The 23,957-nt window shown below is 54.7% G+C and overlaps 8 protein-coding genes across 8 annotated transcripts; 5 read left to right on the top strand and 3 right to left on the bottom strand.

The window, feature by feature from the left end:
• Positions 1–165: 165 nt before the first annotated feature.
• BO85DRAFT_373746 (putative serine/threonine protein kinase) lies at positions 166–2,106 on the top strand (the record flags this gene model as incomplete). The annotated part of the gene is made up of 1 exon (XM_025656095.1): positions 166–2,106. One exon carries the CDS (start codon positions 166–168, stop codon positions 2,104–2,106), a length of 1,941 nt encoding a protein of 646 aa, XP_025514761.1.
• Positions 2,107–3,598: 1,492 nt separating this feature from the next.
• Positions 3,599–9,208, top strand: BO85DRAFT_460196 (Sad1/UNC domain protein; the record flags this gene model as incomplete). The annotated part of the gene is made up of 6 exons (XM_025661701.1): positions 3,599–6,076; positions 6,789–6,847; positions 6,902–6,991; positions 7,670–7,673; positions 7,865–8,323; positions 8,396–9,208. 6 exons carry the CDS (start codon positions 3,599–3,601, stop codon positions 9,206–9,208), a joined length of 3,903 nt encoding a protein of 1,300 aa, XP_025514760.1.
• Positions 9,093–11,602, bottom strand: BO85DRAFT_450228 (ribosome biogenesis GTPase LSG1). The gene has a single exon (XM_025660330.1). The coding sequence runs from the start codon at positions 11,538–11,540 to the stop codon at positions 9,546–9,548; it is 1,995 nt and encodes a 664-aa protein (XP_025514759.1). The 5' UTR covers positions 11,541–11,602; the 3' UTR covers positions 9,093–9,545.
• A 213-nt stretch (positions 11,603–11,815) lies between these two features.
• BO85DRAFT_422821 (ribosome biogenesis protein LTV1) lies at positions 11,816–13,826 on the top strand. Its single transcript, XM_025657989.1, has 2 exons — positions 11,816–12,044; positions 12,125–13,826. The coding sequence occupies exons 1-2, from the start codon at positions 12,022–12,024 to the stop codon at positions 13,578–13,580; spliced, it is 1,479 nt and encodes a 492-aa protein (XP_025514758.1). The 5' UTR covers positions 11,816–12,021; the 3' UTR covers positions 13,581–13,826.
• Positions 13,827–14,219: 393 nt separating this feature from the next.
• Positions 14,220–16,123, bottom strand: BO85DRAFT_520935 (CDP-diacylglycerol--glycerol-3-phosphate 3-phosphatidyltransferase). The gene is made up of 3 exons (XM_025665177.1): positions 15,817–16,123; positions 15,397–15,749; positions 14,220–15,347 (listed from the first exon to the last, which is right to left on the bottom strand). The coding sequence occupies exons 1-3, from the start codon at positions 16,066–16,068 to the stop codon at positions 14,345–14,347; spliced, it is 1,608 nt and encodes a 535-aa protein (XP_025514757.1). The 5' UTR covers positions 16,069–16,123; the 3' UTR covers positions 14,220–14,344.
• Positions 16,124–16,287: 164 nt separating this feature from the next.
• On the top strand, positions 16,288–17,419 carry BO85DRAFT_469493 (complex I NDUFA12 subunit family protein). The gene is made up of 7 exons (XM_025662334.1): positions 16,288–16,386; positions 16,451–16,471; positions 16,554–16,560; positions 16,618–16,698; positions 16,746–16,809; positions 16,859–16,996; positions 17,049–17,419. The coding sequence occupies exons 1-7, from the start codon at positions 16,336–16,338 to the stop codon at positions 17,095–17,097; spliced, it is 411 nt and encodes a 136-aa protein (XP_025514756.1). The 5' UTR covers positions 16,288–16,335; the 3' UTR covers positions 17,098–17,419.
• On the bottom strand, positions 17,153–21,347 carry BO85DRAFT_42106 (putative filamentation protein (Rhf1)). Its single transcript, XM_025657917.1, has 5 exons — positions 21,083–21,347; positions 20,832–20,955; positions 20,437–20,763; positions 19,765–20,381; positions 17,153–19,710 (listed from the first exon to the last, which is right to left on the bottom strand). The coding sequence occupies exons 1-5, from the start codon at positions 21,086–21,088 to the stop codon at positions 17,341–17,343; spliced, it is 3,444 nt and encodes a 1,147-aa protein (XP_025514755.1). The 5' UTR covers positions 21,089–21,347; the 3' UTR covers positions 17,153–17,340.
• Positions 21,348–21,367: 20 nt separating this feature from the next.
• Positions 21,368–23,907, top strand: BO85DRAFT_520932 (uncharacterized protein). Its single transcript, XM_025665176.1, has 2 exons — positions 21,368–21,754; positions 21,815–23,907. The coding sequence occupies exons 1-2, from the start codon at positions 21,416–21,418 to the stop codon at positions 23,813–23,815; spliced, it is 2,340 nt and encodes a 779-aa protein (XP_025514754.1). The 5' UTR covers positions 21,368–21,415; the 3' UTR covers positions 23,816–23,907.
• The last annotated feature ends 50 nt before the right edge of the window (positions 23,908–23,957 follow it).

The following is a 23,957-nucleotide window of genomic DNA, read 5'->3' as shown; positions in this document are numbered from 1 at the left end:
CTTCTATTCTCGGTGGTCGAGATCTGCTTGGCATTTGACCATCTTGGTTGTCTGGTTGTTTGAATTATTCTTGCATCCGTCTTGCGATAACCTCCATCGACTGCTATAAACCACTGGAACGAACATCTCTGGGAGAACATCGTCTAGTCCGAGTATATATTAGATATGGAGTGCCTAAAGAACAGCTTTGTGGAGGGTCAGCTCCTTGATGGGCGCTTCCGAACAGTCGCCCCTCTGAACCACGGTTCGTTTGGCATGGTCTTCCTTGCTATCGACACCAAGACCGGCCAGGACGTTGCTATCAAGTGCCTGACCAAGGGTGGTGCCTCGCCGTACGATGCTCGTTTCGAAGAGCTCGACTGCCACCGACGCCTTGCTCACCACCCCAACATCGTCAACCTCATCCATTCGTTCGAGACAGATGCTCACATGTACATCGTTTTGGAGTACTGTTCCAACGGCGATCTGTATGAGGCTATCAGGCTCAACCGTGGCCCCTTGGAGACGGAGCACGTGCGTGATTTCATGTTGCAGCTGGTCAGCGCTGTCGAGTTCATGCACGCCAACGGCATGTACCATCGTGATATCAAGCCAGAGAACATCTTCTTGATGCAGGATGGATCCATGAAGCTCGGTGACTTGGGTTTGGCGACCCGGGATACCTGGAGTCATGAGGCATGTGTTGGAAGTGACCGCTATATGGCTCCGGAGCAGTATGACCCTTCGACCACTGGCTACTCTCCCGCCAAGGCCGATATCTGGGCGATTGGTATTTGCCTACTCAACGTTCTCTTCGCGCGGAACCCATTCGCTACTCCGACCGAATCCGATATCCTTTTCGCGGACTATGTCCGCGACCGCCAATCACTCTTCGACATCTTCCCCAACATGTCCCAGGATACCTTTGAGATCCTGAGATTTGCTTTGGCTATCGACCCCGAGAAGCGCTCTCTTTCTGGTATTCGTGATTCCATTATGCGGACTGTTTCCTTCACCACCGATGACGAAGCATTGGATGAGTTCTGCACCGATGACCGCGAGGTCGTTCCCGCAAGTGCCAACCGCGAGCCTCTCCGGACGCCTTCCATCCAGAGCCCGCACATCAACCAGGGCGATTCGTTCCCATGGGCCAAAGCCCTCCAGGCCAGCCCCCCTCAGCAGATCCGGCAGCTGTCGGCTATTCCCGACAACGAGAGTTACTCGGAGGATCTCTTCCCTCCTTCGGAGACTGCTGGCACATCGTGGTTCTCCGTTCACCAGGGCACTCCCTCCATGGCATCTGTTCTGGAGTCCGCTCTTGGCGATTCGTTCCGGCCATCTGCTTTCCGCAAGGGTGAGCTGCGTTTCCCTCCCCCATCGGATCCGGTGCCCATCACCGGTTCTCTTCCCAGTCATACCACCAAGCCTTTGCCTTCTCTTTCCATGGTCTTTGGTAAGAAGAAGGACGAGCAGATCTCCAAGAGCTGGAGTGATCTATGGGACGAGGAGGAGGAGTCCGAGGCTGAAGACCTGGCTTTCCAGCAGCGGCGCGAGCAGAACTCCCGTAGCTGGAGCCACGAAAGCAGCAGCCCTGTCGAGGGCAACGTTCCTGAACTCTGTGGCCCGCTGACAGGCCTTCGGGATTCAGTGACTCCTTCTATGCTTAACGTTCGCGCTCAGCAACCCAAGCCTTCGGTACCATCCGAGGAGACCTCTGGGAAGTCATGGAATATTCCAATGGCCCCCACTGGCCTCAAGACTCCCCCTCGCACTCCGGACAGTCCCCCGAAGAACTCCAACAATGACAAGTGGGCTGCCCTGGGTGACCGGAGGAGGAACTATAAGTCTCCTGAGGCTTCACTCGGACGCAAGAAGTTCCCTCTCAACATGAGTTGGAGGAAGGACTGGGGCTTGGGATCTTCTGGCTTCGACTACGGCTCTTGGGCTGCCAAGAAAGAGGCCTCTTCCTTCCAGGATCGCCGCCGACGCCCCTTCCAGGAGAAGGGACGGCGTCGCGATGCCTGGGAGTCACCGAAGTCTGCCAACGTGAAGGTTCCCCATGACTACGATGGCAGTATCGATGAGGATCTCGACCTTGTCGGTGGCTGGCATGACCTCCATCTTTAAGAACCATGTCTCCTGCCTTCGTTCCCGCTCTGCTCTAATCCGATTCCTGTTCGTTGTACCGACCAAATTACCCTGACAAGAGTGGCAAATTCCAAACAACTTTATCTACCGACAAACCAAACTTCTCCGGCTTGTTTTCTTCTTTTTACTTTTTGATTGATTTTGAAGCGTGTCTCTCCACTCGGCTTAGATGCACCCGCGTCGGGTGCATCCGGCAGCCTTATATTCAATATTTTATTTTCCCCTCTTCTTCTCTACCGTTACGATAGAATGTTTGTATTCGGCAAGCCTCTCACGTCGGAGGTGCTAGTGTTTTGATTCCTATCCTGTATAATATAGCACTCTTCGAAGGAGCAAGCATGGGGATGGGCGGTCGAAAAGTGACTCATCTGCTGGATCTGGGAGGGATTGTTTTGTGGAGGATGTGATTTTGTTTCTCTTCTCTTGCCCCTTTCCATTCTTTGCACAATGTCAACCTTTCAACTTTTCTTACCCAAAAAGAAAATGGTTCAACCTGACGGGGGCCTGGACGACGAGGCAGGCGGAGGACGATGGCAGGTGGTTGGAGGCCACCAGGGATCTACGAAGATAACAATGAAAAAAAAGAAAGTCATGGAAAAGCAAGACTACTATGACCATTCATCCACATCTTGAGGCGACTGTGCCGACCAGGCGCAGGACTGGTTTCTTTGTACTGTAACTAGCTGGTATGGTGAGAGTGATACGAGGATACTGGGGATAGCCAGAGGAATCTACTATGATTCGATGTGGATAACTGCCTTGCCTGCGTGTAAACCGAGTAGACCGGATATCTCCATAGTAGTCATCTTCAGGCCAATGTAGACTGCCAGCTGTTCTGGTGTGACTCACGGCCTCTACACCGTAGGTTTGTCCCCGTCACCTCCTAGTATAGTCTAGTCAGTAGTAGTTAGTTAGTAGCGAATGATGCCACTATGTTTAGTGCCAGTGGCGGGAGAGAAGGCGGTGGCAGGTCTCCGTTCCAGACCGCCGCGGGAAAGAATGGAGAAAGACACTCTCCCTCAACTAATCTATCTTCGCGCGACAACGCCATCTCACACCCGGTGAGCAAAGAGGCGGTGTTTCTGGCGCGTGGCCTCTTGCGCGACTTGTACTACCTACTTTTCCGACATCCTTCGATTTCCCGGGGGTTGTTTCAACCCTTCATTATCCTCGGATCTTCTTCTGATCCGTGATTACGATCCCCTGAAAGGGTCGCGCCGCCTACTGATAAGGAGCGAACTAACTTTATTATTGTCTTCGCTTTCTTTCCCTCCCTCCCCTCCAGTCTATAATAGCTACTACATACACACACCAGTCCCTACAGTACATAGCGCAATGAATCTTGCCCGAAATACATCATCATAATAATCACACCGGCCTACTATCCTATCTTACGTGCTACTTGTCCGGAAGACAGACAGACAGAAAAGAAAGAAAGAAAGGTCGCATTGCGACACAGTCCCGGTCAAAAATGACCACCAGCTGGACCGCCACACAATGGATTCCCTGGATGACTTTAATCTCCACCTGGATTGACGGCACAACCGCAGACCCCAGTCAGACGATATGTCCCGCGCCGAGTTGGCAAGTCGCCGAAGCCGAGTTCATCCAGTGGCCTCAGTGTCCGGAGACGCGATGGGAAGCGGACCCGGCTACTTCTCTCTCCGCGGCACAACAACAACCGTTGCTGAAAGCACCTGAGGAGACGCTCTCCGTTGTGTCTGTTTCCATGGCTGCTTCTTCCGAGAGCAGTGCGCGGCCCGACCATGAGCTCGATACCGAGTCGCCGCTCGATAATGCGAATTTCTTGTCGTTCGAGGATTGGAAGAAGCAGAATCTGGCCAAGGTTGGCCAGTCTGCGGAGAATGTGGGCGCGCGCGGCGCTGCTGCTGCTGGGAAGGAAGGGAGGCGGCGTCCGACGGGGATTAATAATGCGTTGGATTCGCTGGGTGAGGATGTTGAGATTGAGTTGGATTTCGGTGGCTTTGGGGCTGATACGCCGGAGGCGGCGAAGCCGACGTCTTGGGGGGCTCGTGTGTCGACTGGGGGTACCACTGAGGAGGGGGGTTCCGTTGGGGATGTGGAGTCACTGGCGCAGGGTGTGCCGCCGGCTGGGGGTGTGTCGAGGTCGAAGGATGCGGGGACCACGTGTAAAGAAAGGTTCAATTATGCGTCGTTTGATTGCGCTGCGACGGTGCTGAAGACGAATCCAGAGTGTACGGGGTCGTCGTCGGTGTTGATTGAGAACAAGGATAGCTATATGCTCAATGAGTGTCGGGCTAACAACAAGTTCTTGATTTTGGAGCTGTGTGATGACATTCTGGTTGATACGGTGGTGTTGGCCAACTATGAGTTTTTCAGCTCCATCTTCCACACCTTTCGCGTCAGTGTGTCGGATCGGTATCCGGCGAAGTTGGACCAGTGGCGCGAGCTGGGGATCTACGAGGCGAGGAATACGCGCGAGGTTCAGGCGTTTGCGGTGGAGAATCCGCTTATTTGGGCGCGGTATGTCAAGATCGAGTTTCTCACGCATTATGGGAATGAGTTCTTTTGTCCGCTTAGCTTGATTCGCGTGCATGGAACGACGATGCTGGAGGAGTATAAGCATGATGGGGAGGTTAGTCGGACAGACGATGTGGTGGCTGATGAAGAGCCCGAGCCCGCACCGGCGGCTGCTGAGATAGAGACAATCCCTACGGTGGATGTTGCACCTGCAGCAGGCACGGCTGGGCAGAAGGTGGAAGAGCAGACGCCGGAGACTTGCCCTAACCCCGGTCCGGTCCTTGATGAGACGGTCATGACGCAGCTTCTGGGGGTGCTTGAGACATGTAGTATTCATGACTCGCCAGCTGCTGGGGCTGAAGGGACTCAGACGTCTCTCAATCGCCCGCCAGCTACTGACGCTGCGCCTCCCAAGGGCGACGATACTGCGTCTGTTGGTAACGAAGCTCCGGCCAAGGAGGCAGGGGAGCAGAAAGTGACTGTCAGCCCGAATGTTGACTCGGCACCTTCGTCTGCTACAACGGCAGGTCCAGAAACTACATCGCAAGGTGAAGCCGATAGCCGGTCTACTGGCTTCACCAAGGAAGAGCAAAGCGTAGCCGCGGAGACAACGCGGTCAACAGCAACGCAGCCTCCTTCTGCGAACCCGACTACGCAAGAGTCATTCTTCAAGTCCGTGAATAAGCGACTACAAATGTTGGAATCCAACTCCAGTCTTTCACTACTGTACATCGAAGAGCAGTCGCGGATCTTGCGCGACGCATTTAACAAGGTTGAGAAACGACAGCTGGCCAAGACATCGACGTTCTTGGAGCAATTGAACGTGACGGTGCTTCATGAACTGAAGCAATTCCGCGAGCAGTATGACAATGTCTGGAAGAGCGTAGCACTCGAATTTGAGCACCAGCGCATCCAGTACCATCAGGAGGTGCATTCGCTCAGCGCGCAGCTGGGCGTCCTCGCTGATGAACTGGTCTTCCAGAAGCGGGTGGCCGTCATCCAGAGCATCATGATCCTGTTCTGCTTCGGACTGGTGCTCTTCTCGCGCGGCGCAGTCAGCAGCTACATTGAATTGCCAAGCATGCAAAACATGGTGTCGCGGTCGTACAGCCTGCGGTCGTCATCACCTCCGTTTGGGTCGCCGTCTGTGAGCCCGACGTCGTCGGGACGGCGCGCGGGCGGCCACCGACGCAACCTGTCCGAGGATTCCCAGGAAGATGGGCCGATTAGTCCCACACTGGCATACTCTCCACCGACACCTGTCTCTGATGTGATGAGCTCGTCGGAGGAGGCAGAGAACCACAGGGGGAACTCGTTGGCACTGCCGGAGGTGGCGCCACCAGTCCGATCGCGCAGTAGTCCGCCTGACCTCAAGGGAGGCGAGGAGTCTATTGAAGAATTATCTAGCTCGGGCGAGTCACCCGTGTCTCATGGACGGAATGCCGCGGTGGCCGAGACCTAGTGATGATGCGGTCGTGGCATGTGGAGCCCGACATGACAGACGGGTTGCATTCTGGCTGCAGGTTCAGCGCGGTGGCGATGTCTCGGCCGCGTGTTTCCAGGCCAACAGCTGCAGAAGAGCTTATTTGACTAAGTGACGAGCCGGCCGTCATTCCTGGGGAAAGTGTAAATGTGTTGGTCACGGCGGCAGCTGGTGACACCGGATAGAGTGCAGGGGGGATGCACGGAATATGTATGTTTGTATGTACACATATTGTAGAGGAGTACGGAGTACAGCTACGCGACATGATGAGACGATGTATATACCCAAACCATTTACAGTTATTATTGAATGGACAGATAATTGATACAAATGATGTACTTAACTACTTACTATCTAAGTGAATAGACAATGAATGACATCTTCGGGTGGTGGTAATGGAGGTGGTTGCCATGACAACAATCGACGGGTTTTTCTTGCCTTCGATTCTTATCCTCTTCCCTCCCACTGACTTCCACTGACTCTTCCTCCACATCTCTGCTACTACAAGACTACTTGTTCCTCATATCCAGAACCAGATACCTCTCTCATCAGAAAGATATCCCGAAAACACAAAGGAACAATCAAAATGGACTCCCACCCCCTCACCGACCGCACCAACACCCACCTCGCTCAAGACACGGAGAAGTTGAACGAGCTCAAGGCCGCCCCCGCCAAGATCAACTCGATGGAATATCATCGTCAGGTGTTGCAGGGCAAGCTGGAGAATGGCGATAAGTGAGTATCAATCACCAGATGTGCATGTGTTTACGGATGTTGACTGTCGTAAAGGAACCAAGCAAGCTACGTCTCTCCCTCGGATGATATCATGAGTCCGTGCTCCAAGAAGTTGAGTGATTTGAAGGGCAAGCGGTTTAAGAAGTATGCTCCGTACTTCCTATTGATCACTGATTGAAGATGATACTAATAAACCGTGTGTAGTGCCGGCAAACCCCAGTCCCTCTTCGCCAAGCTCGGCAAGAAGAATTTCGAACAGCAGTCGTCGGCCCAGAAAGAAAACACCGAGGCATGATTTATCAGATCGTCTCCGGGTAAAATGGGATACATCTGTCGGTGTTTGCGCCGGTCGCAGTACTCTGATTTCATGATGATCCAGTAACCGGGGTGATTTCATTGCTTCTGTTGTTTTTCTTAATCTGCATTGGTTTGCTCTGGGTCGGTTGTGGTGTTTGTTGGTTCGGGTTTGGATTGATTGGGTTTATGAGAAAATCAGGGCTCGATATGGGATTCGGCCACGCTTTATGCTTTTCTTCCTTTTCTTCTTACGCTTTACTTCTTACTGCTTTATTGTCATATCGATCAGTCAATCATTGATTGATAATTCTTTCATATTGATAACTATGGATGGTTAATGAATGCAATGCGTGAATATGCTGCTGCTGACTCATCGGCCGATCAGCCGAGGTTCGGTCGGCTGCTTCTCCGCAACCTCGATTCTCCGCATTACTTGCTTCAGCTTATAATCCCATCCTCCCTATTTCGCTTCCATTCTTTTTTCTTCCTATCATATCTTATCATCCTACTTCCAATCAATTCAAGTCTAGTATCCACAAAAGTAGTAATCCATCATGTCCGCCTCCACCCGCATCCCCGTCATCGCCCAACCCTTCGTCAGCGATCGGGCCAAGCGTACCCTCGACCAGGTACGTACCTACCTATACTCCCTATACCTCCCTTCCCACAGCTACATCCCCCCCCCCCCCCCCCCAAACAAAACAACTGATAAATTAATAGGTCGAACAATTCGTCGAAAAAGAATGCATCCCGTCGGAACCCATCTTCCGCGCGCAACTCGGCACCGGCGCCCAACGCTGGTCGACCTACCCAGCGATCATGGAAACGCTGAAACAAAAGGCGCGCGAACAAGGCCTCTGGAACATGTTCCTACCCAAGAACCACTTCTCGCAGGGAGCTGGATTCAGTAACCTCGAGTACGGGCTGATGGCAGAGTACCTGGGCAAGAGTACGATTGCGTCGGAGGCGACGAACAACGCCGCCCCGGACACGGGTAACATGGAAGTGTTGGCCAAGTATGGTAACGCGCAGCAGAAGAAGGAGTGGTTGGAGCCTCTCCTTGAGGGAAAGATCCGGTCTGCGTTCCTCATGACGGAGCCGGAGGTCGCCAGTAGTGATGCTACTAATATTCAGTTGGAGATTAGGAGGGAGGGGGATGAGTGGGTGCTTAATGGTTCTGTATGTTTTTTTTTTCTCTTATACTTTATATGTATACTGGAGAAAGGGTATATGCTAACGCTGGTAATATAGAAATGGTGGTCCTCCGGCGCAGGCGACCCGCGATGCGCCGTCTACCTCGTCATGGGCAAGACGGACCCTTCGAACCCAGACCCATACAAACAACAATCCGTGATTCTGGTGCCGGCGCACAACACCCCAGGGATCACGGTGCACCGGATGCTAACCGTGTACGGGTACGACGACGCCCCGCACGGCCACGGGCACATCACATTCAAGAACGTGCGGGTGCCAGCCTCCAACATCGTCCTCGGCGAAGGCCGCGGCTTCGAGATCATCCAAGGCCGGCTGGGTCCCGGACGTATCCACCACGCGATGCGGACCATCGGGGCGGCTGAGAAGGCCCTGGAGTGGATGATTGCGCGGATCAACGACGAGCGGAAGAAGCCGTTCGGGCAGAATCTGTCTTCGCATGGGGTGATTCTGGAGTGGGTGGCTAAGTCGCGGATTGAGATTGATGCGGCGCGGTTGATTGTGTTGAATGCGGCGATTAAGATTGATCAGGGAGATGCGAAGAGCGCGTTGAAGGAGATTGCTCAGGCTAAGGTCATGGTTCCGACGATGGCGTGCGGGGTTATTGATCGCGCGGTGCAGGCGTATGGCGCCATGGGCGTTTGTCAGGATACGCCGTTGGCGTATATGTGGGCGTGGGTGAGGACGTTGAGGATTGCGGATGGGCCGGATGAGGTGCATTTGTTGCAGATGGGCCGGAGGGAGAATAAGAGTAGGAAGGAGGAGGTGAGGAGGAAGTTGAAGTGGCAGGCTGAGGAGGCGGAGAGGTTGTTGGGGGTTAGTGTTGCTGCTGGGGGGAAGAGTCGGTTGTAAAGAGGTTGTTGAGTATTTTTTTTTTGGGTGGTTTATTGTTGGTTGGTATAGGATGATTAGTATTGTTTGAAGATTTGCATGCAAAGTCTCATGAATCATATTCATCATGCACCGTCCTGATAATTAGGACTGCTCTAAATAACATCAATGGATATAACGAAACGTCATCATCTCCCTCCTTCCCTCTATCCCTCCATATCCACGTACTAACTCGTGTTTAAGTACGCCATACCTAATCCCATAGTCATCGTGTAATGAAACCTAACTTTTCCCATGCCAACCTTATCTAACGAACAAAAAAAGAAAACCCGGATATAGACTCGCCCGCGAGCAGCTGCTAATAATCCTCGTCCATCGCGTTCTTGCGCACCTTCTTAGCCCGCCGCTTATTCGCCTTGAAATGCTTCTTTGACGAACCGCTCTTCACCTCCGAGACGTCCACTCCCCGCTCCAGAGCGACCATCATGCGCTCCTTACGACCTGTCAAATGCTTGCGCATTTCCTGGCCTTGGTCCGTGTACTGGGCATTGAAAGGAAGGGTGAGACGGCCCGTAGAGCCCTTGGAACCCGGGCCGAAGAAGCCCGTGTCGAGGTTGCGGGACCGCGCACCCTTCTCAACAGGCTTGATTAGGGCGAGCAATTCCGGATCGGTGATCTCCTCGTTTTGGAGCATCTTGGCGAGTTGGGCTTGTCGCCGGGCCGGCAGGTGAGCCATGTCGTAGAGGTCTTTGTTGAATTCAATGGGGTCGATGGGGTCATTGCCTTCGGGCACAGGCGGCGGGTGACAGAAGAGGAGCTTGCCGTTGACGTAGTCCTTGAGGATGTAGCGGGCGGCGCGAGACTCGTCGGGCTGACCCTGACCAGTGGTGGCGAAACCGCGGGCGCGGGCGTAGGCGCGGAGAAGTTCGTGGGACGTGGGGATACCAGTTCCTCCTTCTTCGATGGGGCGGGTGTTGATCTTCACGCCATAGACGTTCTCGACAAAGTGCTTAGGAATGCGCTGGGCGACGAGGGCAGCGGGGCCGGTGAACTCGCGCTGCTGGTCGATGGGGAGGACACCGTTGACGACGAGCTCGGCCTTGGTGGTGGCGAAGTTGGGGAACACGAGACCGGGACAATCGCAGAGCATAATCTCGGGAGACAGGTAGAGTGTCTGGAAGTGCTTGGTCTTACCGGGGGTGGCGGAAACGGAGACCTTCTTGGCACCGAGCAGTGCGTTGATCGTGCTGGATTTACCGACGTTGGGGTATCCGACCAGACCGATGGTTGTCTTCTTCTTGACTTGGCCCTCGGGCGTGTCGTTGTCGGGCAGAGTGTCGGGGGTGTTGGAGAGGAAAAGCTCCTCGAGTTCTTCGACGTTGAGAATCTCTGTGCGTCGGGAAGAGCTGGAGCTGGCGCTGGGGTTGAGTTCGAGACCACCGTCGTGCTCTTCCTGGGGCTCTTCGCCGTCCTTGATATCCAGAGACTTGGCACCCTCGGCCAACTGTTCCTCCTCGGGAATGTCCTCTTCGCTTTCGTCCTCCGAGTCGAGGTCCTGCTGGAGGCGCTCGTTGCGCTCCTTGGCCAGATGGGCGGAGAAGAAACGGAAGCTGATGTTCTGGCGCTCAAAGTGGTCGGCCCACATGGCACGCTGGGCCTCGGTCAACATGTCGGCCTTGTTAACAAGCAGCAGGTTCTGCTTCTTAGGGTCGATCTCCTTGACGTAGCATTCCAGATCCTCGGAGCGGTAGAGCAGCGGGTTACGGGCGTCGACAATCTGGACAACCAAGTCGGAACGTTCGATGACACGCCACAGCTGGCGCCAGACCTCCAAGTTGCGCTCGAAAGGAGTCATCAAAAGATCCTGGTTCTCCTGCAACTCGGCCAGTCCACGACGCCAGTTCAGGAAACTCTCGCGCTCCATCAACTCCAGTTGCTGGCGGGTGGTGGACTGGTCCCACTTGGGCCGACGGGGAACGGTCAAACGGTTCTTGTTCTGCTTGTGCTTCTTCACGGCGGACTTCTCTTCGGCTGCGGACAGAAGGTAGGGGTTCTTCTGATCGGTGTGGATGATCTTGACGTTGTTCATCTTCTCGGCGGTGAAATCGGTGCCGGCCAGTTCGGCGGTACTGAGGAACTCATCGAGGGCGGCCTGCTCGGTGATACTGCGCATCTTCACCCAGGCGGCTTCGGTGGGAGCGTTGGTGATGTAGGTCTCGCCCTTTTCGTTCTTGCGGGCAATACCGGCATTGTGCGAGGCCTTTTTCAAATTGGAGGCCTTGCCTTTGCCGAAACGGTCGTTCATCAGGCTGTTGCCCAGCCCGACGGAGTTTTTGGATTTAGCAAGCACCATGGTGACGGTTGTCTCTGTACCTGGGGATGACTGAGAGGGAGAGACACCAGGGATGGTGGAGGTTAAAGAAGAGAAGAAGTGAAAGAAGATTATTAAGAAAGGTTTGATAAAAACCCAATCGGGCAATTTTCGTCGAACCCCGCGCGGATAAGATAAGGCTGACTCAGCACTTTCTGCGTTCGTCCAAGAGACTGCACGATTTGTTTCGGATAGAAAGTAGGTAGAATTTAGATATAGAAGAATACAATTCTAATTGGATTTACTCTCCATGTACTAAAATACTACAGCATCAGCAGTAGCGGTGGTGAGGACCCTTCGCGATAAGCGGCACGTGACCATCCCACGACCGCGATTTTTCTGCCGAAATTCAGTCCAACATTTAATGTTCATCCTTGAGCTTCTTTCTCACCACCACAACTATATCCCTCCCTCCTCTCTTTTTCCCTGAGTATCTCTCCCGGATTACCGGTTACCGCCCAAAATGCCTCCCCGGAAGCAGTGGATGTACGTTGTCCCTCCATACCCTCCATACCCCCCCCCCATACAATCAATCTATGTACCCAACTAACCCACCCAACCCACAGTGACAAGAAACAAGCAACGACCTATCAACTCTTCCACCGTTCCCAACATGACCCTCTCATTCACGACCCCTCCGCCGACGACCGCGTTCTGCACCCCGTCTACGGACCCCCCAAAAACGCCCCAAGTGAATCTTCCTCCGCCTCTAAGCACCGCGGCCAAAGTCTTGCCGACCTAAACCAAACCTTTGGAGGAGCCGCGCGCAAAAACGAAGGTGAAGCTGCCAATTATGGCATTTTCTACGATGACTCGCAATACGACTACATGCAGCACTTGCGCGAGCTCGGCACCGGCGCCGGCGACGCTTACTTCGTCGAGGCCAAGACGAAGGGCAAGGACAAGGGCAAAGGACTGAAGTTGGAGGACGCTTTGAAACAGGTCTCGCTGGACGATGGACGGAGCGAGTTCGGTGGCACCGAAAGCATGTACAGCTACGACATGCGCTCGACGGCGTCTTCCTACGTGCGCAAACCCACCTACCAGGACCAGCAGAACGTGCCCGATGCCATTGCGGGATTCCAGCCGGACATGGACCCGCGGTTGCGCGAGGCCCTGGAGGCGCTCGAGGACGAGGAGTTCGTGGACGAGGACGACGAGGAGGATGTCTTCGGTCAGTTGACTACGCGGGCAGAGGAAATGGACCCGGGTGATTGGGAAGATACTCTCTTCGACGACGTCGAAGAAGAAGACGATGGATGGGAGTCCGATGCGACAGAAAAGGCCCCTGTGCAGATGGACACCACAGCTGCAAAGGCCCGCTACCAAGACTCTGAGCATGAGGACCAGCCCGGCGAGCTTCCCGAACACAACGAGCCCGCGCCCGACATGCACCCCGAAGACCAAGGCTGGATGCGCGAATTCGCCAAGTTCAAGAAAGATGCCAAGTCCGGCAAAGCAGCCCCCGCCGCTCCTCCCAGCGTCGTCCCCTCCCAGCAGGGCAGCACCCTCGCCTCGACCGTCTTCACCGTCGGAGGAACTCCCATCCGCCGCAAGAAGCGCAAGGGCGCCCTCACTAACCCCTCCGCCTACTCCATGACTTCGTCCGCCCTTGCCCGTACAGAGGGCCACCGTCTCCTGGACGACCGCTTCGAGCGCGTCGAGGCCCTCTACTCCCTCGACGAGGAGGACGAGTTCGACGACAACATGTCCATGGTCAGTGGAATGACCGGCATGACCGGTATGAGTGCCGTGTCGGGCATTTCGACTGCCTCGTCCCAGGCACCGAGTCTCGTTGATGCGAACGGCGAGGCTGTTCGTCCTTCCCACAACTTCAACAACATCATGGATGACTTCCTCGCCGGGTGGGACGACAAGACGAGTGCCCAGGCTAAGCGGAAGGGCGCTAAGGCGAAGCGCGGAAAGAACGGTAACGAGGCGATTGGTATTCGCATGCTGGATGAGGTTCGGCAAGGATTGGGCCCTGCTAGGGTTCCTGGGAAGGTGTCGGGGAGGGCGTAGTGGATTCTGAGTGGGTGGGATGTGAGTGATGGGTATGCTTGAATGATTGCAACGATACCAATTTATCTATCATTTGGTGGGAATAAAAATGCGGGATTGGCGTTAGGGTGTGCATGTGTGCGTGAGATGATTGCATTTCTTGCCTGGTGATAGACTATCTAGCACTTTTCTCTTCATATAAAAGTTTTGGGTTCATATACACCATAGCTTTCCTGGACAACCAACAAAGATCAGTATCCCCAGTCAGCTTACTAGTTCTTCGCAACCGGGCAGGGACTCGAAACATTCGCGCAAGTATACCCAAATAATTATTGCATAGTATCCAAAAGATGATCTGCTTCTAGAGCAGAAGAGTAGACAATGGCCGTACAGGGTTCCAAAAACAAAAACAAAACAACTCCACTCACACATCCGAGAGCCCTAACGAAGGGATAAGTTCACAGGCATAAGGATCATTGCGCGAATCATACCAAGTTAGAATAAGACCGCATTATCTTTTTATAGTTGATATACTGGCCATGTCTTCTTCTGAGACTCCGCAGCATAGGGGAAATACGGCATGCGCCCCGTCAAATCCGCAATGATATTGAGAGCCTTGACGCTCATTAACTTGATTCCAGCCTTCTGAAGAACTATAATGATATAGGTTGTAGGATGTAACTTCCATCCCATACTGTACATTCGATACAATTATACACGGGGTATACTATCTATCTATCTATCAAATACATCATATTACACATAAACAACTCAAAGGTAGTATACTATAACGCCCCACCCACCTTCTCGACGATCCACATCGCCAACCTAACCCTCCAACTCACCCTTCTCTCCGTTCTCCTCAAATCCTCCCGCGAAATGGCCTTCGCATCCTCCTGCAGCCGCTCTGTCTCAGCGCCCAACTTGCGCTTTAGCTCCGCATCACCCGTGACGACGAGCGCCCCCACCTCCAGGTCCAGACTGTAGCTGCGTTTCGTGTAGTTACTGCTCCCCACGAAGGTCAGACTGGGGTGTTCCTCCTTGGGGAGGGTAATCCAGAGGCCCTTGGCATGGTAGGTCCAGCCACCGGGCTGGCCGACAGTGCCGCGGCGCCATTCCTTCAGCTGGATGGAGTTGGTGCGCTGGGCGTCGGCGACACGGTCGAGGAACCGCGCGGACAGGTGCGTGTATGCGGCCGGCAGCATGCCGGAAATACCGGGGGAGCCGTAGAAGCCGTTGGCCCAGGGGGAGGCGGTTAGGACAGTGCCTCGGGTGGTGGAGTCTGTGTGGGAGGCGGAGGTGCTGGCGATGAGGAGGGAGGAGAGGACGGGGTGGATGTTGAAGTAGCCGGCTGTGAAGAGCCAGCGGGCTCCGGAGAAGGCGGGCGAGGTAGACAGGAGACGGAGGATGGTGGTCACGGCGGGGAATTCGGTCGAGGTGTCGTTGGGTTTGAAGAGAGAGGTGAATTGCGCGACGGGGTAGATGTAGGTCTGGTCGGGGGATTTGGGGGGCAGGGTGGACTGGTTCTTTGAGGGCTGGATGAGCGGGTTCAGGACGGTGGATGAGTAGGCGATGAAGTCCTCGGGTTGGTCGAGAGGTGAAGGCGCGCCGTTTGATGCGGGCCAGTTGAGGAGGTAGCCAGCGGCGTTTTGAGAGTCGGGGAGGACTTGGAAGCTGAGACTGCATACTGCATTGTGAATGCCGGCGTAGTAGTCGGTCAGTTCCTTGGAGTGGAAGACGTGATACCGGTCTATGCGGCTCGTGAAGTATTCGCTAGAGAGATTGGCTCTGGGTTGCTGTCAGTGTCTATGTAGTCATCCTGGAGCATCGCACATACCCTGACAGGATGATCTCCTCGTCAAAACCGTACAGCTTCATGTGCTGGAGACCCCAGCCCTCGTTGATCCGACGAGGCACCCATTTCTTCTTCAGTCCGGTCAGGTTGGGGGTGTGGAACATGCGGATTTCCACTCTATCCGCACCGTATTTCTCAACCAGAGAAGCCAGCAGCGACGCACATGAAGGGTTGGGCGTTTCGCGCGTTCCTCGTAGAGCATCCGTGAGGATGGAGACCTTGAGCTCGGGGTTGGCCCCGAGAGCCTGATCCAACGTGTCGATCAGGTCATGTTCCGTCTTGCCGATGTATAATGTTGAAAGGTAGATACGCTTGCGAGCCTTTTTGATTTTGTCCTGTAGTTTGGCACATGCTAGGATTAGTCGCAATCCACCATGTTGAAAGTCCGAGATATCCCCGTACCTTGAGCGTGTTGTAGAAGTTAGCCGGGGAGTCTAGAATCGTGATCCGCGACGCCGGCACCTCGAAGCACGGCGAGATCCGATCCAACTCGGTCGTGATACTCCCTAACGGCGACGCAACAGAGGACGCAGGCGAGCTGGAGCTGGCATGGCAGGTGTTGGCCGAGAATTTGCGCTCGTATAGTAGGACTCTTCGGGCAGCTGGTCTGCGCGCAGCACATCGCAGGGTGTTACCACCAATTCGTCCGAACATGATCCCTCCCTAGTAGCTGAGCGCGTAGCAGCAGAAGACCCACAAGGAATCAAATGTAATTGCCGGAGTGCTATTGGAGAAAGTCGAGAAATATTGAGATCGAAGGACGAGCGGATGCTGCAAACCCGGCAAACAGCGATCCGCGCTAGACCGGATTGGGGCGGCTTCGACCTCCGGGCGGAAAGCGAGCGACGCAAGAGTCGAAGTCGAACCCGACCTGTTCTCAGTACTTGCCATTGCTGCCCCTTTCGCTGCTCTGCACACAAGATGTCGACCATTCTTCGGACGCTGCGCAATCTGAGACGGATTGGCTTCAAGGTGAGATCTTTTACGGTTCTTCCGGGGGCATCACGGACGAGTTGCTAACTGTATCCCCTCACAGGAATATGGCCACCAAATGCAGGTATGCTGCCGAATGCTGGGAGTGAAGAAGCTTATGAAGGAGTGAAATGGATACTGACGAGACGTGCTATTTGCTGCAATAGTACATTGGTGAGTGGATTGCTGGCAGGTGGTTATGGTAGTTAGACTAACGCCCTGCGATTCTAGGTGATACCAAGGCCGGTACCTTGATCGGTGTTGACCGCTACGGCAACAAGTACTTCGAGAACATGGAGGAGGAGCTTCCTCGTGGGTGATGCTATTTCTGGGTAAATGATTGTTGCTGACCTGCGCAGTCCGTACCCGCTGGGTCGACTACAAGGAGAAGGAATACGACCCCTCGCAGCTTGAGCCTGGCTGGTGAGCTTCTCGCAATTGATTGCCAGATGCGACGTGCTAACTTTGCTAGGCACGCCTGGATCTCTTACATGGTGGATGCGCCCCCCACTGCCGACAAGATCATGCAGACCGGTGTCCGCAGCTGGGAGCTGCCTGAGCACAGGCCCAACCTGACCCTCAGCCGTGCTGCTTTCAAGACCTACTCTACGTGAGTTTCCTTGTGATTGCCAGGATCAAAAATCGAAAGCTAACGAGTGCAGTACCCGCCCCAAGTACTCCGCCTGGACTCCCGTTGCGGCACCCCGGTAGATTTCGGTAGAGCGTTGGCCTAGAAATCAGACCATGTTCGAAGATGTGTAAATAAATAAAGATGTCCTACTTTCCGTTTGAACTATCGCGATTGTCACAATTAGTATCCCCATTGACCTGCCAGTTCTATACAGTAGTCCGTAGTCTAATTATGCACATGAGGATATCACCGAGGTATCACAGCAACCAAATGTCAAATCAAATGCCACAAAACAGCTCCCTTGACGATGTATATACAATAATTCAGAGAACGTATATACCCGAACCGATGTTGGACCAGTGACGAATGGGGCGTCGGTCTTCGAGCTCGACACACCACCACAGAACATCCCTCAACTTTTGGATCTGACTTTCCGCCTCGTACGCGCGGGAGAGTGCATACCACGCCTCGGAGTTGTCCCACGCACTGCCACGCTTGGTCAACCCGGACAACAGCCCAAAGGCACGTTCGCGGGCCGCGATGCGGTTCAGAAGTCGGGGCTCTTCGTCGTCTGAATCCGGAACGGTCTTAGCCTGCGGCTTCTGCGCTTGACTTGACCGCTTCGCGTCGTCTTCAGATGATGGTTTGCTAGAATTGCTCGGAAACAGCGACAGCGTCGATACGCCGGCATCAAGCCGGGGCTTGGGAGGCTGCAAAGGCATCTTCTCTTCCCAAACGTCGAGGAGCAGATTTGACAAACCAATAGTTGCCTTCGGATGATCCGCATAATGGAGAAGCGCCGTCTCGAAGTGCTCCATCGCTTCATGCGGGCGAGTCTGGTCGATAGACTGGAGACCGCGCTCGGCATACACGTCTGCCCATAGTTCATCAGTGCTCTTGGGGACGCCCCATCCACGCTCCCTGAACGCTCTAGCGGAGGTCTCTTGGGACGCCACAAGAGCTTCGAAGCGCGTTACCTGTTTGGCTGCTTCCTCGCATGCCTCGTGAGCATCCTCGAAAGATGATGCCCGGCGATAGAGCCCAGCAATAAGCAGCCAAACCTTGACGAGGATGCACAGGCCATGCTTCTGGGCCTGAGTAGGTGGGACCTTGGTCACCGCCCTGGTGGGAGTGTCGAAGGCGTACGATGTAGGTAGTCGGATATCCTGCTCCGGTGGCTGCTTGGAATGTCCGGCTGGAGCGGGTGGTTGGTTGTGCTTCATATTGTGAGCCATAGGCCCCAATGGCTGCTTTGCGCTCTGGGGCTGGGCCGCTGCGTCCGACACGGCTAGTCCAACCATGTCTGGAACAGGGTTACTAGCTTCAGGCCCAGCCTGAGTCTCGCTATCGCCGTTGACATGGCTTGAGTTAGCAGCATCTGCCTTTCTCAAGGTATTGCTCCTCTTACGGGCCTGACGTGAGTCTGTGCCCTCATTAAGCCCCGACTTCTCCCCATCGGTAACCTGTATTGCCGGGGCCGAATCTGTAAAGGTCGAGTTATCTGTCTTGGGCTCTTGTCCAAAATCTGCCCTCCTTTCAGGAGCGCGAGGTCCCTTGTGGCGACCAAAGATGCTGCCGCGGAGGCTTTTCACAGTCCCAGCAGAGCTTTTCGGGGGAACAAGGTGCTCGTGCTCCTGCTCAGCCTTGGTATTTGGCTTCTCGTTATCTTCCAGGTTCAGAGAGTGGAAAAGTGTGGCGAACAGACTAAGGAGCTGGTCGCTATGGTTGACAGCAGCTCCCGGGCCCTCAACTAGTTCAACAAACGCCAACTGGGTCATCCTGGTCTCGATAATACGCTCCTTCTCGCGGACTCGTAGCTTCTCGATAAGCTCATGAGTGATGCCCGCGATCTGATCTTGAGCAGCGTGATTCTGCTTCTGCGGTCGTCTGTCGCTATGGGCGAGGGACGTCACTGTAGCAGGGAACTGCTCAAATGCGGCTTCACACGAGCGTTCGGCAATGTCGAAGTCCTGCTTCGCGCTGAGAAGGAGAGCAAGCAGATGCCACAGGGGCACCAGATCTCTTTCTCGAGCAAAATCGGCTTGACCTGTTTTGTGCTGTGCATCGGATGTCAACGCCGACTTGACGTAGTCGATGGCACCATCTAGATCACGATTCTCTGCTAGAAGAACAGCCAGGGTATATAGAGAGGAGCAGTTAGACTCGTCTTCAAGCTCCGGGGCCAGGCTTCTCTCCAGGTAGTCAATAGCTTCTGCCCGGATGTCGTCGCGATCTTCATTCACGGGAGTCCAATAAGCCCAGTTAGCAAGCCCGATGCCGATTCCTCTGTAAGCTGCAGCGATGTCGGATGGGGGGACTGCTTGGGAGCGGGTTGAGCTAGTTTCAGGCACAATGAGAGTCATGCCTTGGTCTTCATCATCCTGTACATGCTTCTCGGTAAACTCTTTCAGAAGAGATGTGAGATCCTTTGCTTTCTCAGCCTCTTTTTCCGAGCCGAAGCAACTCAGCATCGTAACACCCTCCGACACGGTGCGCAAAAGGATCCCGTCATTTTCCAGATCTCCCGACTCAGCTCCTTTTGCCGCCCGCTCTTTGGCACTTGTGACAATTTCGATATATGACTCGAGCGCTCTCAGAGCGAGATCATAGTCCGCGAGTGCACAATGCACGTGGAACAGACGCCGCAAAATCAAGTGTGAGTGGTATGTCTTGGTAGCAGCGCGGTAAAGAATCTATGACTATCAGCAAGTTGCTTTCCATCGTCAGTGCCTCAACTTGGAACTTACATCAAGGACATTCCTGCCGACAGCATTCTGGCCACCCTCTCCAAGCTCTTCGTCTGACCAACCGGCACCGCAGAGCACCTCCCAGTTCTGAATGACTTGTTCGACCCAAGCCTCAACTTCCGGGTTGCTCGAATCAGCCGTAGGGAATTTCGTCTCGCGCAGAATGCTAGCTTCACAAAGCCCCTCAACGCGTCGGATTTCACTGGCGAGCTGCGGGCGTCCAGGTCCATTTGCAGGAGGGCAATACGGCAGGCCCTGTTGCAAAATACTTGATAGCAGATTGTAGTACGATTTCCAGGTCGGTGATTTCAAGACAGGCTCGGTAGTGCCGTCCATGAGCATGCCTTGAGGCAAGGTCATTTGCTTGACTGAAGGATGAGATGCCCACAGTCTGAAGAAACCTAGTGTCGTGGCTATCGTTTGAGCATTAGCAGCGGCAAGGTCTCTGCTGGCTTCCTCGCATGCCAGGGAGGCGCCTTGGCCCAATAGTTTCTCAGACCAGTAGAGAAATTGGGCGCTGTTTGTAGGGGATTGGAGCTGACTGTTCACCCATGGCGTAAGCGAATGAAGGGTCTCCAGGGCGCCTTCGGGGTCGGAGGTCATGCGCTGTGCAGAACCTATCATAGATTAGCAGGTGCACATCTTCAAATCTTCACTGTGGAGCAAACGCACCCTTGAGATAGCACGCCTTGACGAGGCATGTCTTGGTCCATGGCGAGAGCTCTTCCCCTGCCTGCTCGAGCTCACTCACGGCCTCTACAAAATCTTGAGGAAACCGGGCAGCTGCCAAGCCTAGCTCATTGACAGTCCAATGTACCCATCCCAAGCAGACCTGCGCCTGGAAAACTTCTTGCTTCGATCCTTCTGCCCGGTTGACGGTGGATAGGAGTGATGGAATCAGGTCATGGAGACCGGCGGCGGAGGAAGGGCGGGGGGTGGAGGGATGCTTTTGAAGGTGTGAGGCCAGCTGGTATTCAGCGCTGGCTACTTCGAGGAGACCTGTGGCATCCCCATTAGTCCATCTGCTGGCTGGCCAGTATTTCCGGGGAAAGGCAAGTTGGCATTACATGTTCTCTGCGGAGCATGTTTGGTGACTTTCCGAATCAACTCCGGAACTTCTTCCCATTTATTCTGGCAACGCGCATTGTCCAGGGCCGTAACATAGCGATGCCCCTTATCAGAGTCTCGACCCTGTATGAATGGGAATCGGGTGCCTCGGTCAGCGGAAGGCATGTGGTGGCAGAGTGAGGGGGAAGCTTTTCACAAGGTTGCCATTGAGACGTTCCCAGGGGGGATGAAGTGAGAAGCCACCACTTACAGTCATGATTGGGAAAGGTCAGACAGAGACGGAGGGACCAATGATTACAATCGGAGGGAAGAGAAAGAAGCAGCGTCCATAACAGGGACGTATGCCCACTCGAGGCAGCAGAGAAACAAGATGATATGGCTCCGTTGACGGCGGAGACCATCTTAAGGGGAGACCCGCCGTAACGTACGTAATGTCTCGTATTATTGCCCGAGGCTTCATGTGGTCCGAGCGTCGAAGCCAAAAATTTCCAGAAAATTGGATGTTTGGAGCATCAACTCAATCTTGCGCCAGACCCGTCAATTGCTTCGCCGCGGTCGCTTGTGCAATTTTGCCCTCGTGAAGATGGCCTACATGTCCATGTCCCTCCATGCTGTCAACCACCGGTTGACCAACGTGCCTGTCAAGCAACTACCGCATCTCGCATCATGCCTCGCATCCTCCATCAGCAATTGCGGGGAGTTGCTGTCAACTCCCCAAAGCCAGAAATCGGGCAAGACGGACTCGGACAATGCCGTTCAGATTCATAAGCTCATCACTCGCTTGGGAAGTCTGCTGCAGGACCGCACGTATGAAGGTCGCTGGACCGCGGTGGTGCTTGTGAAGGCGCTGGTCGAGGCTGGCCAGTGGGAGATTCTACGTTCGAGCGAACCGTTTGTTCGGGGGCTGATCAGCATTTTGGCTGTAAGATGCTCAATGGGAGACATATTGCATGATAGATGCTTACTAAATTGTTGCGCATAGAAATCCGACCCCATCTCTACGAAGAAAATGTGCATCATCACCTTGACTCGCATCTTCCACCTGACCTACCAATACCCGACCCTCGTTCGCGAGATCACCACTCCGGCTCTACCAGGCTTCATTACCTCGGCGCTGAACCTGATTTCCGTCAAGCCATCTTCTGAGCCCGTCCGGAAACTCAAGCCGAACACGCCCTTCGTCGAAGTTGTCCTCCAAGCTGTCAATGAGCTGATCGCAAGACACCCGACTATCTTCCGTCCGTTCACCGCGCAAATCCACAGTCTCCTTCAGGTCATCATCGGATCCACGTCGCCCACATTCCCGGAACATGTCTTGGAAATTGCTCAGCAACTGTTCATCTCCCTCCACAACTGCGCCCCGAAGAACACCGGCGGCGATGAATGGAAGAGCGCCTGTCGCATGACCATTACCTCCGTGCACGCGGCGTCTTCTTACGTTCTGAGGGCCGTTGTGGAACAATGGGAATCTGTCGACCTGTCCCTGCGACAGATGTCGCAACCGCAGAACTACAGCCAGGAAGTGGGCAACGGCCCTGACGCTCTGGGACTTGAGGGCTGGCAGGGTCTGAATTCCGGTGTCAACCGACTGGTTGTGCTTTTGCGCATGCTTTCTGAATTCGTCGGCACCGCTACTGCTTCTACCGTGACCATCCCGGTGGGAGCGATTCTGGATCTGACATCCCGACTGAACATGGTGGTGTATCCCTCCGGTAGCAGCGACATCCAAGCCAACCCCCAGATTGGCCGCGCGGAGCGCGAGCAGCTGCTCACCGAACTTCCTCGCATCCACATCGCATGCATGAAGCTCCTCCTTGATCTGGTCAACGCCCTCGAAACCAGCGCCATCCCCGTCGCACAAACCATTCTGGAGCAGGCGCTGTGGGTTTTCCGCGCGGAGCAGTTCAGCCGGGACGTCCGCACCGCCGTGTACGATCTGGTCTGCGCCTTGCTCACCCGCATCGGTCCCTCCATGACCAAGCAGAGCGTGTCTTCCATTGCCTTCATCATCCGCAAATGCTGCCACGACCTTCTCCCTCCCACTGGCAACCAGAACGCAGCTACCGAGAAGCCCGACCCCAAGTCGAAGAACAAGTCCAGCAGCCAAGCCACCGTCAACGCCGATTCCTTCCTGAACCCCGGCCTGAAACAAGTCCGCCAGACCAGCTCCTCCTCGTCCTTCCCCGACCTCACACGCGCTGCTTCCGAGCTCCTCGCCGCCACGCTGACCCACACCCCATCCGAGTTCCTGTCCCCGGCCCTCCGCGCCGAAGTCGACCGCACCCTCATCCTGACCTCAGACAAGAACGCCATGCTAGCCAGCGTCCTCAACCCCTTCCCCGCCATGCAAGGTCGTGGCGTCGGCACCAGCATCCTCCCCTTCCTGGCGCGCAGCCACCCCGCCGAAACAGAAGTGGAATGCCTCATCCGCCCGCGCATGCCTGTGGTGATGACCGGCTTGACAGCCAACGGCTACGTGCCCATGGAAGACGACGACGACGAAGATGAAGACGAGGCAATCACCGCAGTCCCTGCATCCACATCAACCGGGTTCCTCAAGCCCACTCCCACCCCTACCCTCCAACACGACGACATGATGGACGTGGAGAAGGATATCCCCTCCCCACCAAGCAAGCGCAGCTACGCCGATGAAGTCGAACAGCCTGCGGCACCGACAATCGCAACGACAAGTCCCAGCTCGCAGAGCAAGAAGCCCCGCTTCGAACCAAAGGCCGCTGCTGTAACCCAGCCTCCTCTGGACGCAGCATCCCCAGCGACATTCACCGGCACAGCCGCTATCTCTGTCCCTACGTCTTCTATCGCTGGACCGGCCCCGGTGCAGACGCCGAAGCCGGCTCAGTCTTCTATTGCGAAGCCATCTGCCTTGGCTGCGGCGGCAGCAGCAGATGATGAGAGTGATGATGAAATGCCCTCTTTGAATGTCGACCCGGATACGGAGGATGAGGATGAGGATGAGGAGTAGATGGATGATTAGGGGCGTATGCATGTACTATATACGATAGAAAAGTTGAAAGTATAGCGATTATTAGAAGGTTCAACAAGCACGATCACTCCCAGAAGATAGTAACTTCCTAATTTACTAGTTGTTTCTAGCCTTTGCCTCA

This window comes from Aspergillus piperis (genome assembly GCF_003184755.1).
Source record: "Aspergillus piperis CBS 112811 unplaced genomic scaffold BO85scaffold_11, whole genome shotgun sequence".
Lineage (NCBI taxonomy): Eukaryota > Fungi > Ascomycota > Eurotiomycetes > Eurotiales > Aspergillaceae > Aspergillus > Aspergillus piperis.
The sequence above is the reverse complement of the archived record's forward strand: the minus strand, read 5'-3'. Positions and strand labels throughout refer to the sequence as shown.

Coding starts and splice junctions, on each gene's coding strand:
- BO85DRAFT_450228 (XM_025660330.1), bottom strand. CDS start 11,540: ATGGTGCTTGCTAAATCCAAAAACTCCGTCGGGCTGGGCAACAGCCTG.
- BO85DRAFT_422821 (XM_025657989.1), top strand. CDS start 12,022: ATGCCTCCCCGGAAGCAGTGGAT. Junction 12,045..12,124: donor CCTCCCCGGAAGCAGTGGAT/GTACGTTGTCCC, acceptor CCCAACCCACAG/TGACAAGAAACAAGCAACGA.
- BO85DRAFT_520935 (XM_025665177.1), bottom strand. CDS start 16,068: ATGTTCGGACGAATTGGTGGTAACACCCTGCGATGTGCTGCGCGCAGA. Junction 15,750..15,816: donor ACTTCTACAACACGCTCAAG/GTACGGGGATAT, acceptor GCCAAACTACAG/GACAAAATCAAAAAGGCTCG. Junction 15,348..15,396: donor GAGGAGATCATCCTGTCAGG/GTATGTGCGATG, acceptor ACAGCAACCCAG/AGCCAATCTCTCTAGCGAAT.
- BO85DRAFT_469493 (XM_025662334.1), top strand. CDS start 16,336: ATGTCGACCATTCTTCGGACGCTGCGCAATCTGAGACGGATTGGCTTC. Junction 16,699..16,745: donor CATGGAGGAGGAGCTTCCTC/GTGGGTGATGCT, acceptor TGACCTGCGCAG/TCCGTACCCGCTGGGTCGAC. Junction 16,810..16,858: donor TCGCAGCTTGAGCCTGGCTG/GTGAGCTTCTCG, acceptor TAACTTTGCTAG/GCACGCCTGGATCTCTTACA.
- BO85DRAFT_42106 (XM_025657917.1), bottom strand. Junction 20,764..20,831: donor ACATGCTCCGCAGAGAACAT/GTAATGCCAACT, acceptor GGGATGCCACAG/GTCTCCTCGAAGTAGCCAGC. Junction 19,711..19,764: donor TCGGCAGGAATGTCCTTGAT/GTAAGTTCCAAG, acceptor TGATAGTCATAG/ATTCTTTACCGCGCTGCTAC.
- BO85DRAFT_520932 (XM_025665176.1), top strand. CDS start 21,416: ATGGCCTACATGTCCATGTCCCTCCATGCTGTCAACCACCGGTTGACC. Junction 21,755..21,814: donor GGCTGATCAGCATTTTGGCT/GTAAGATGCTCA, acceptor TGTTGCGCATAG/AAATCCGACCCCATCTCTAC.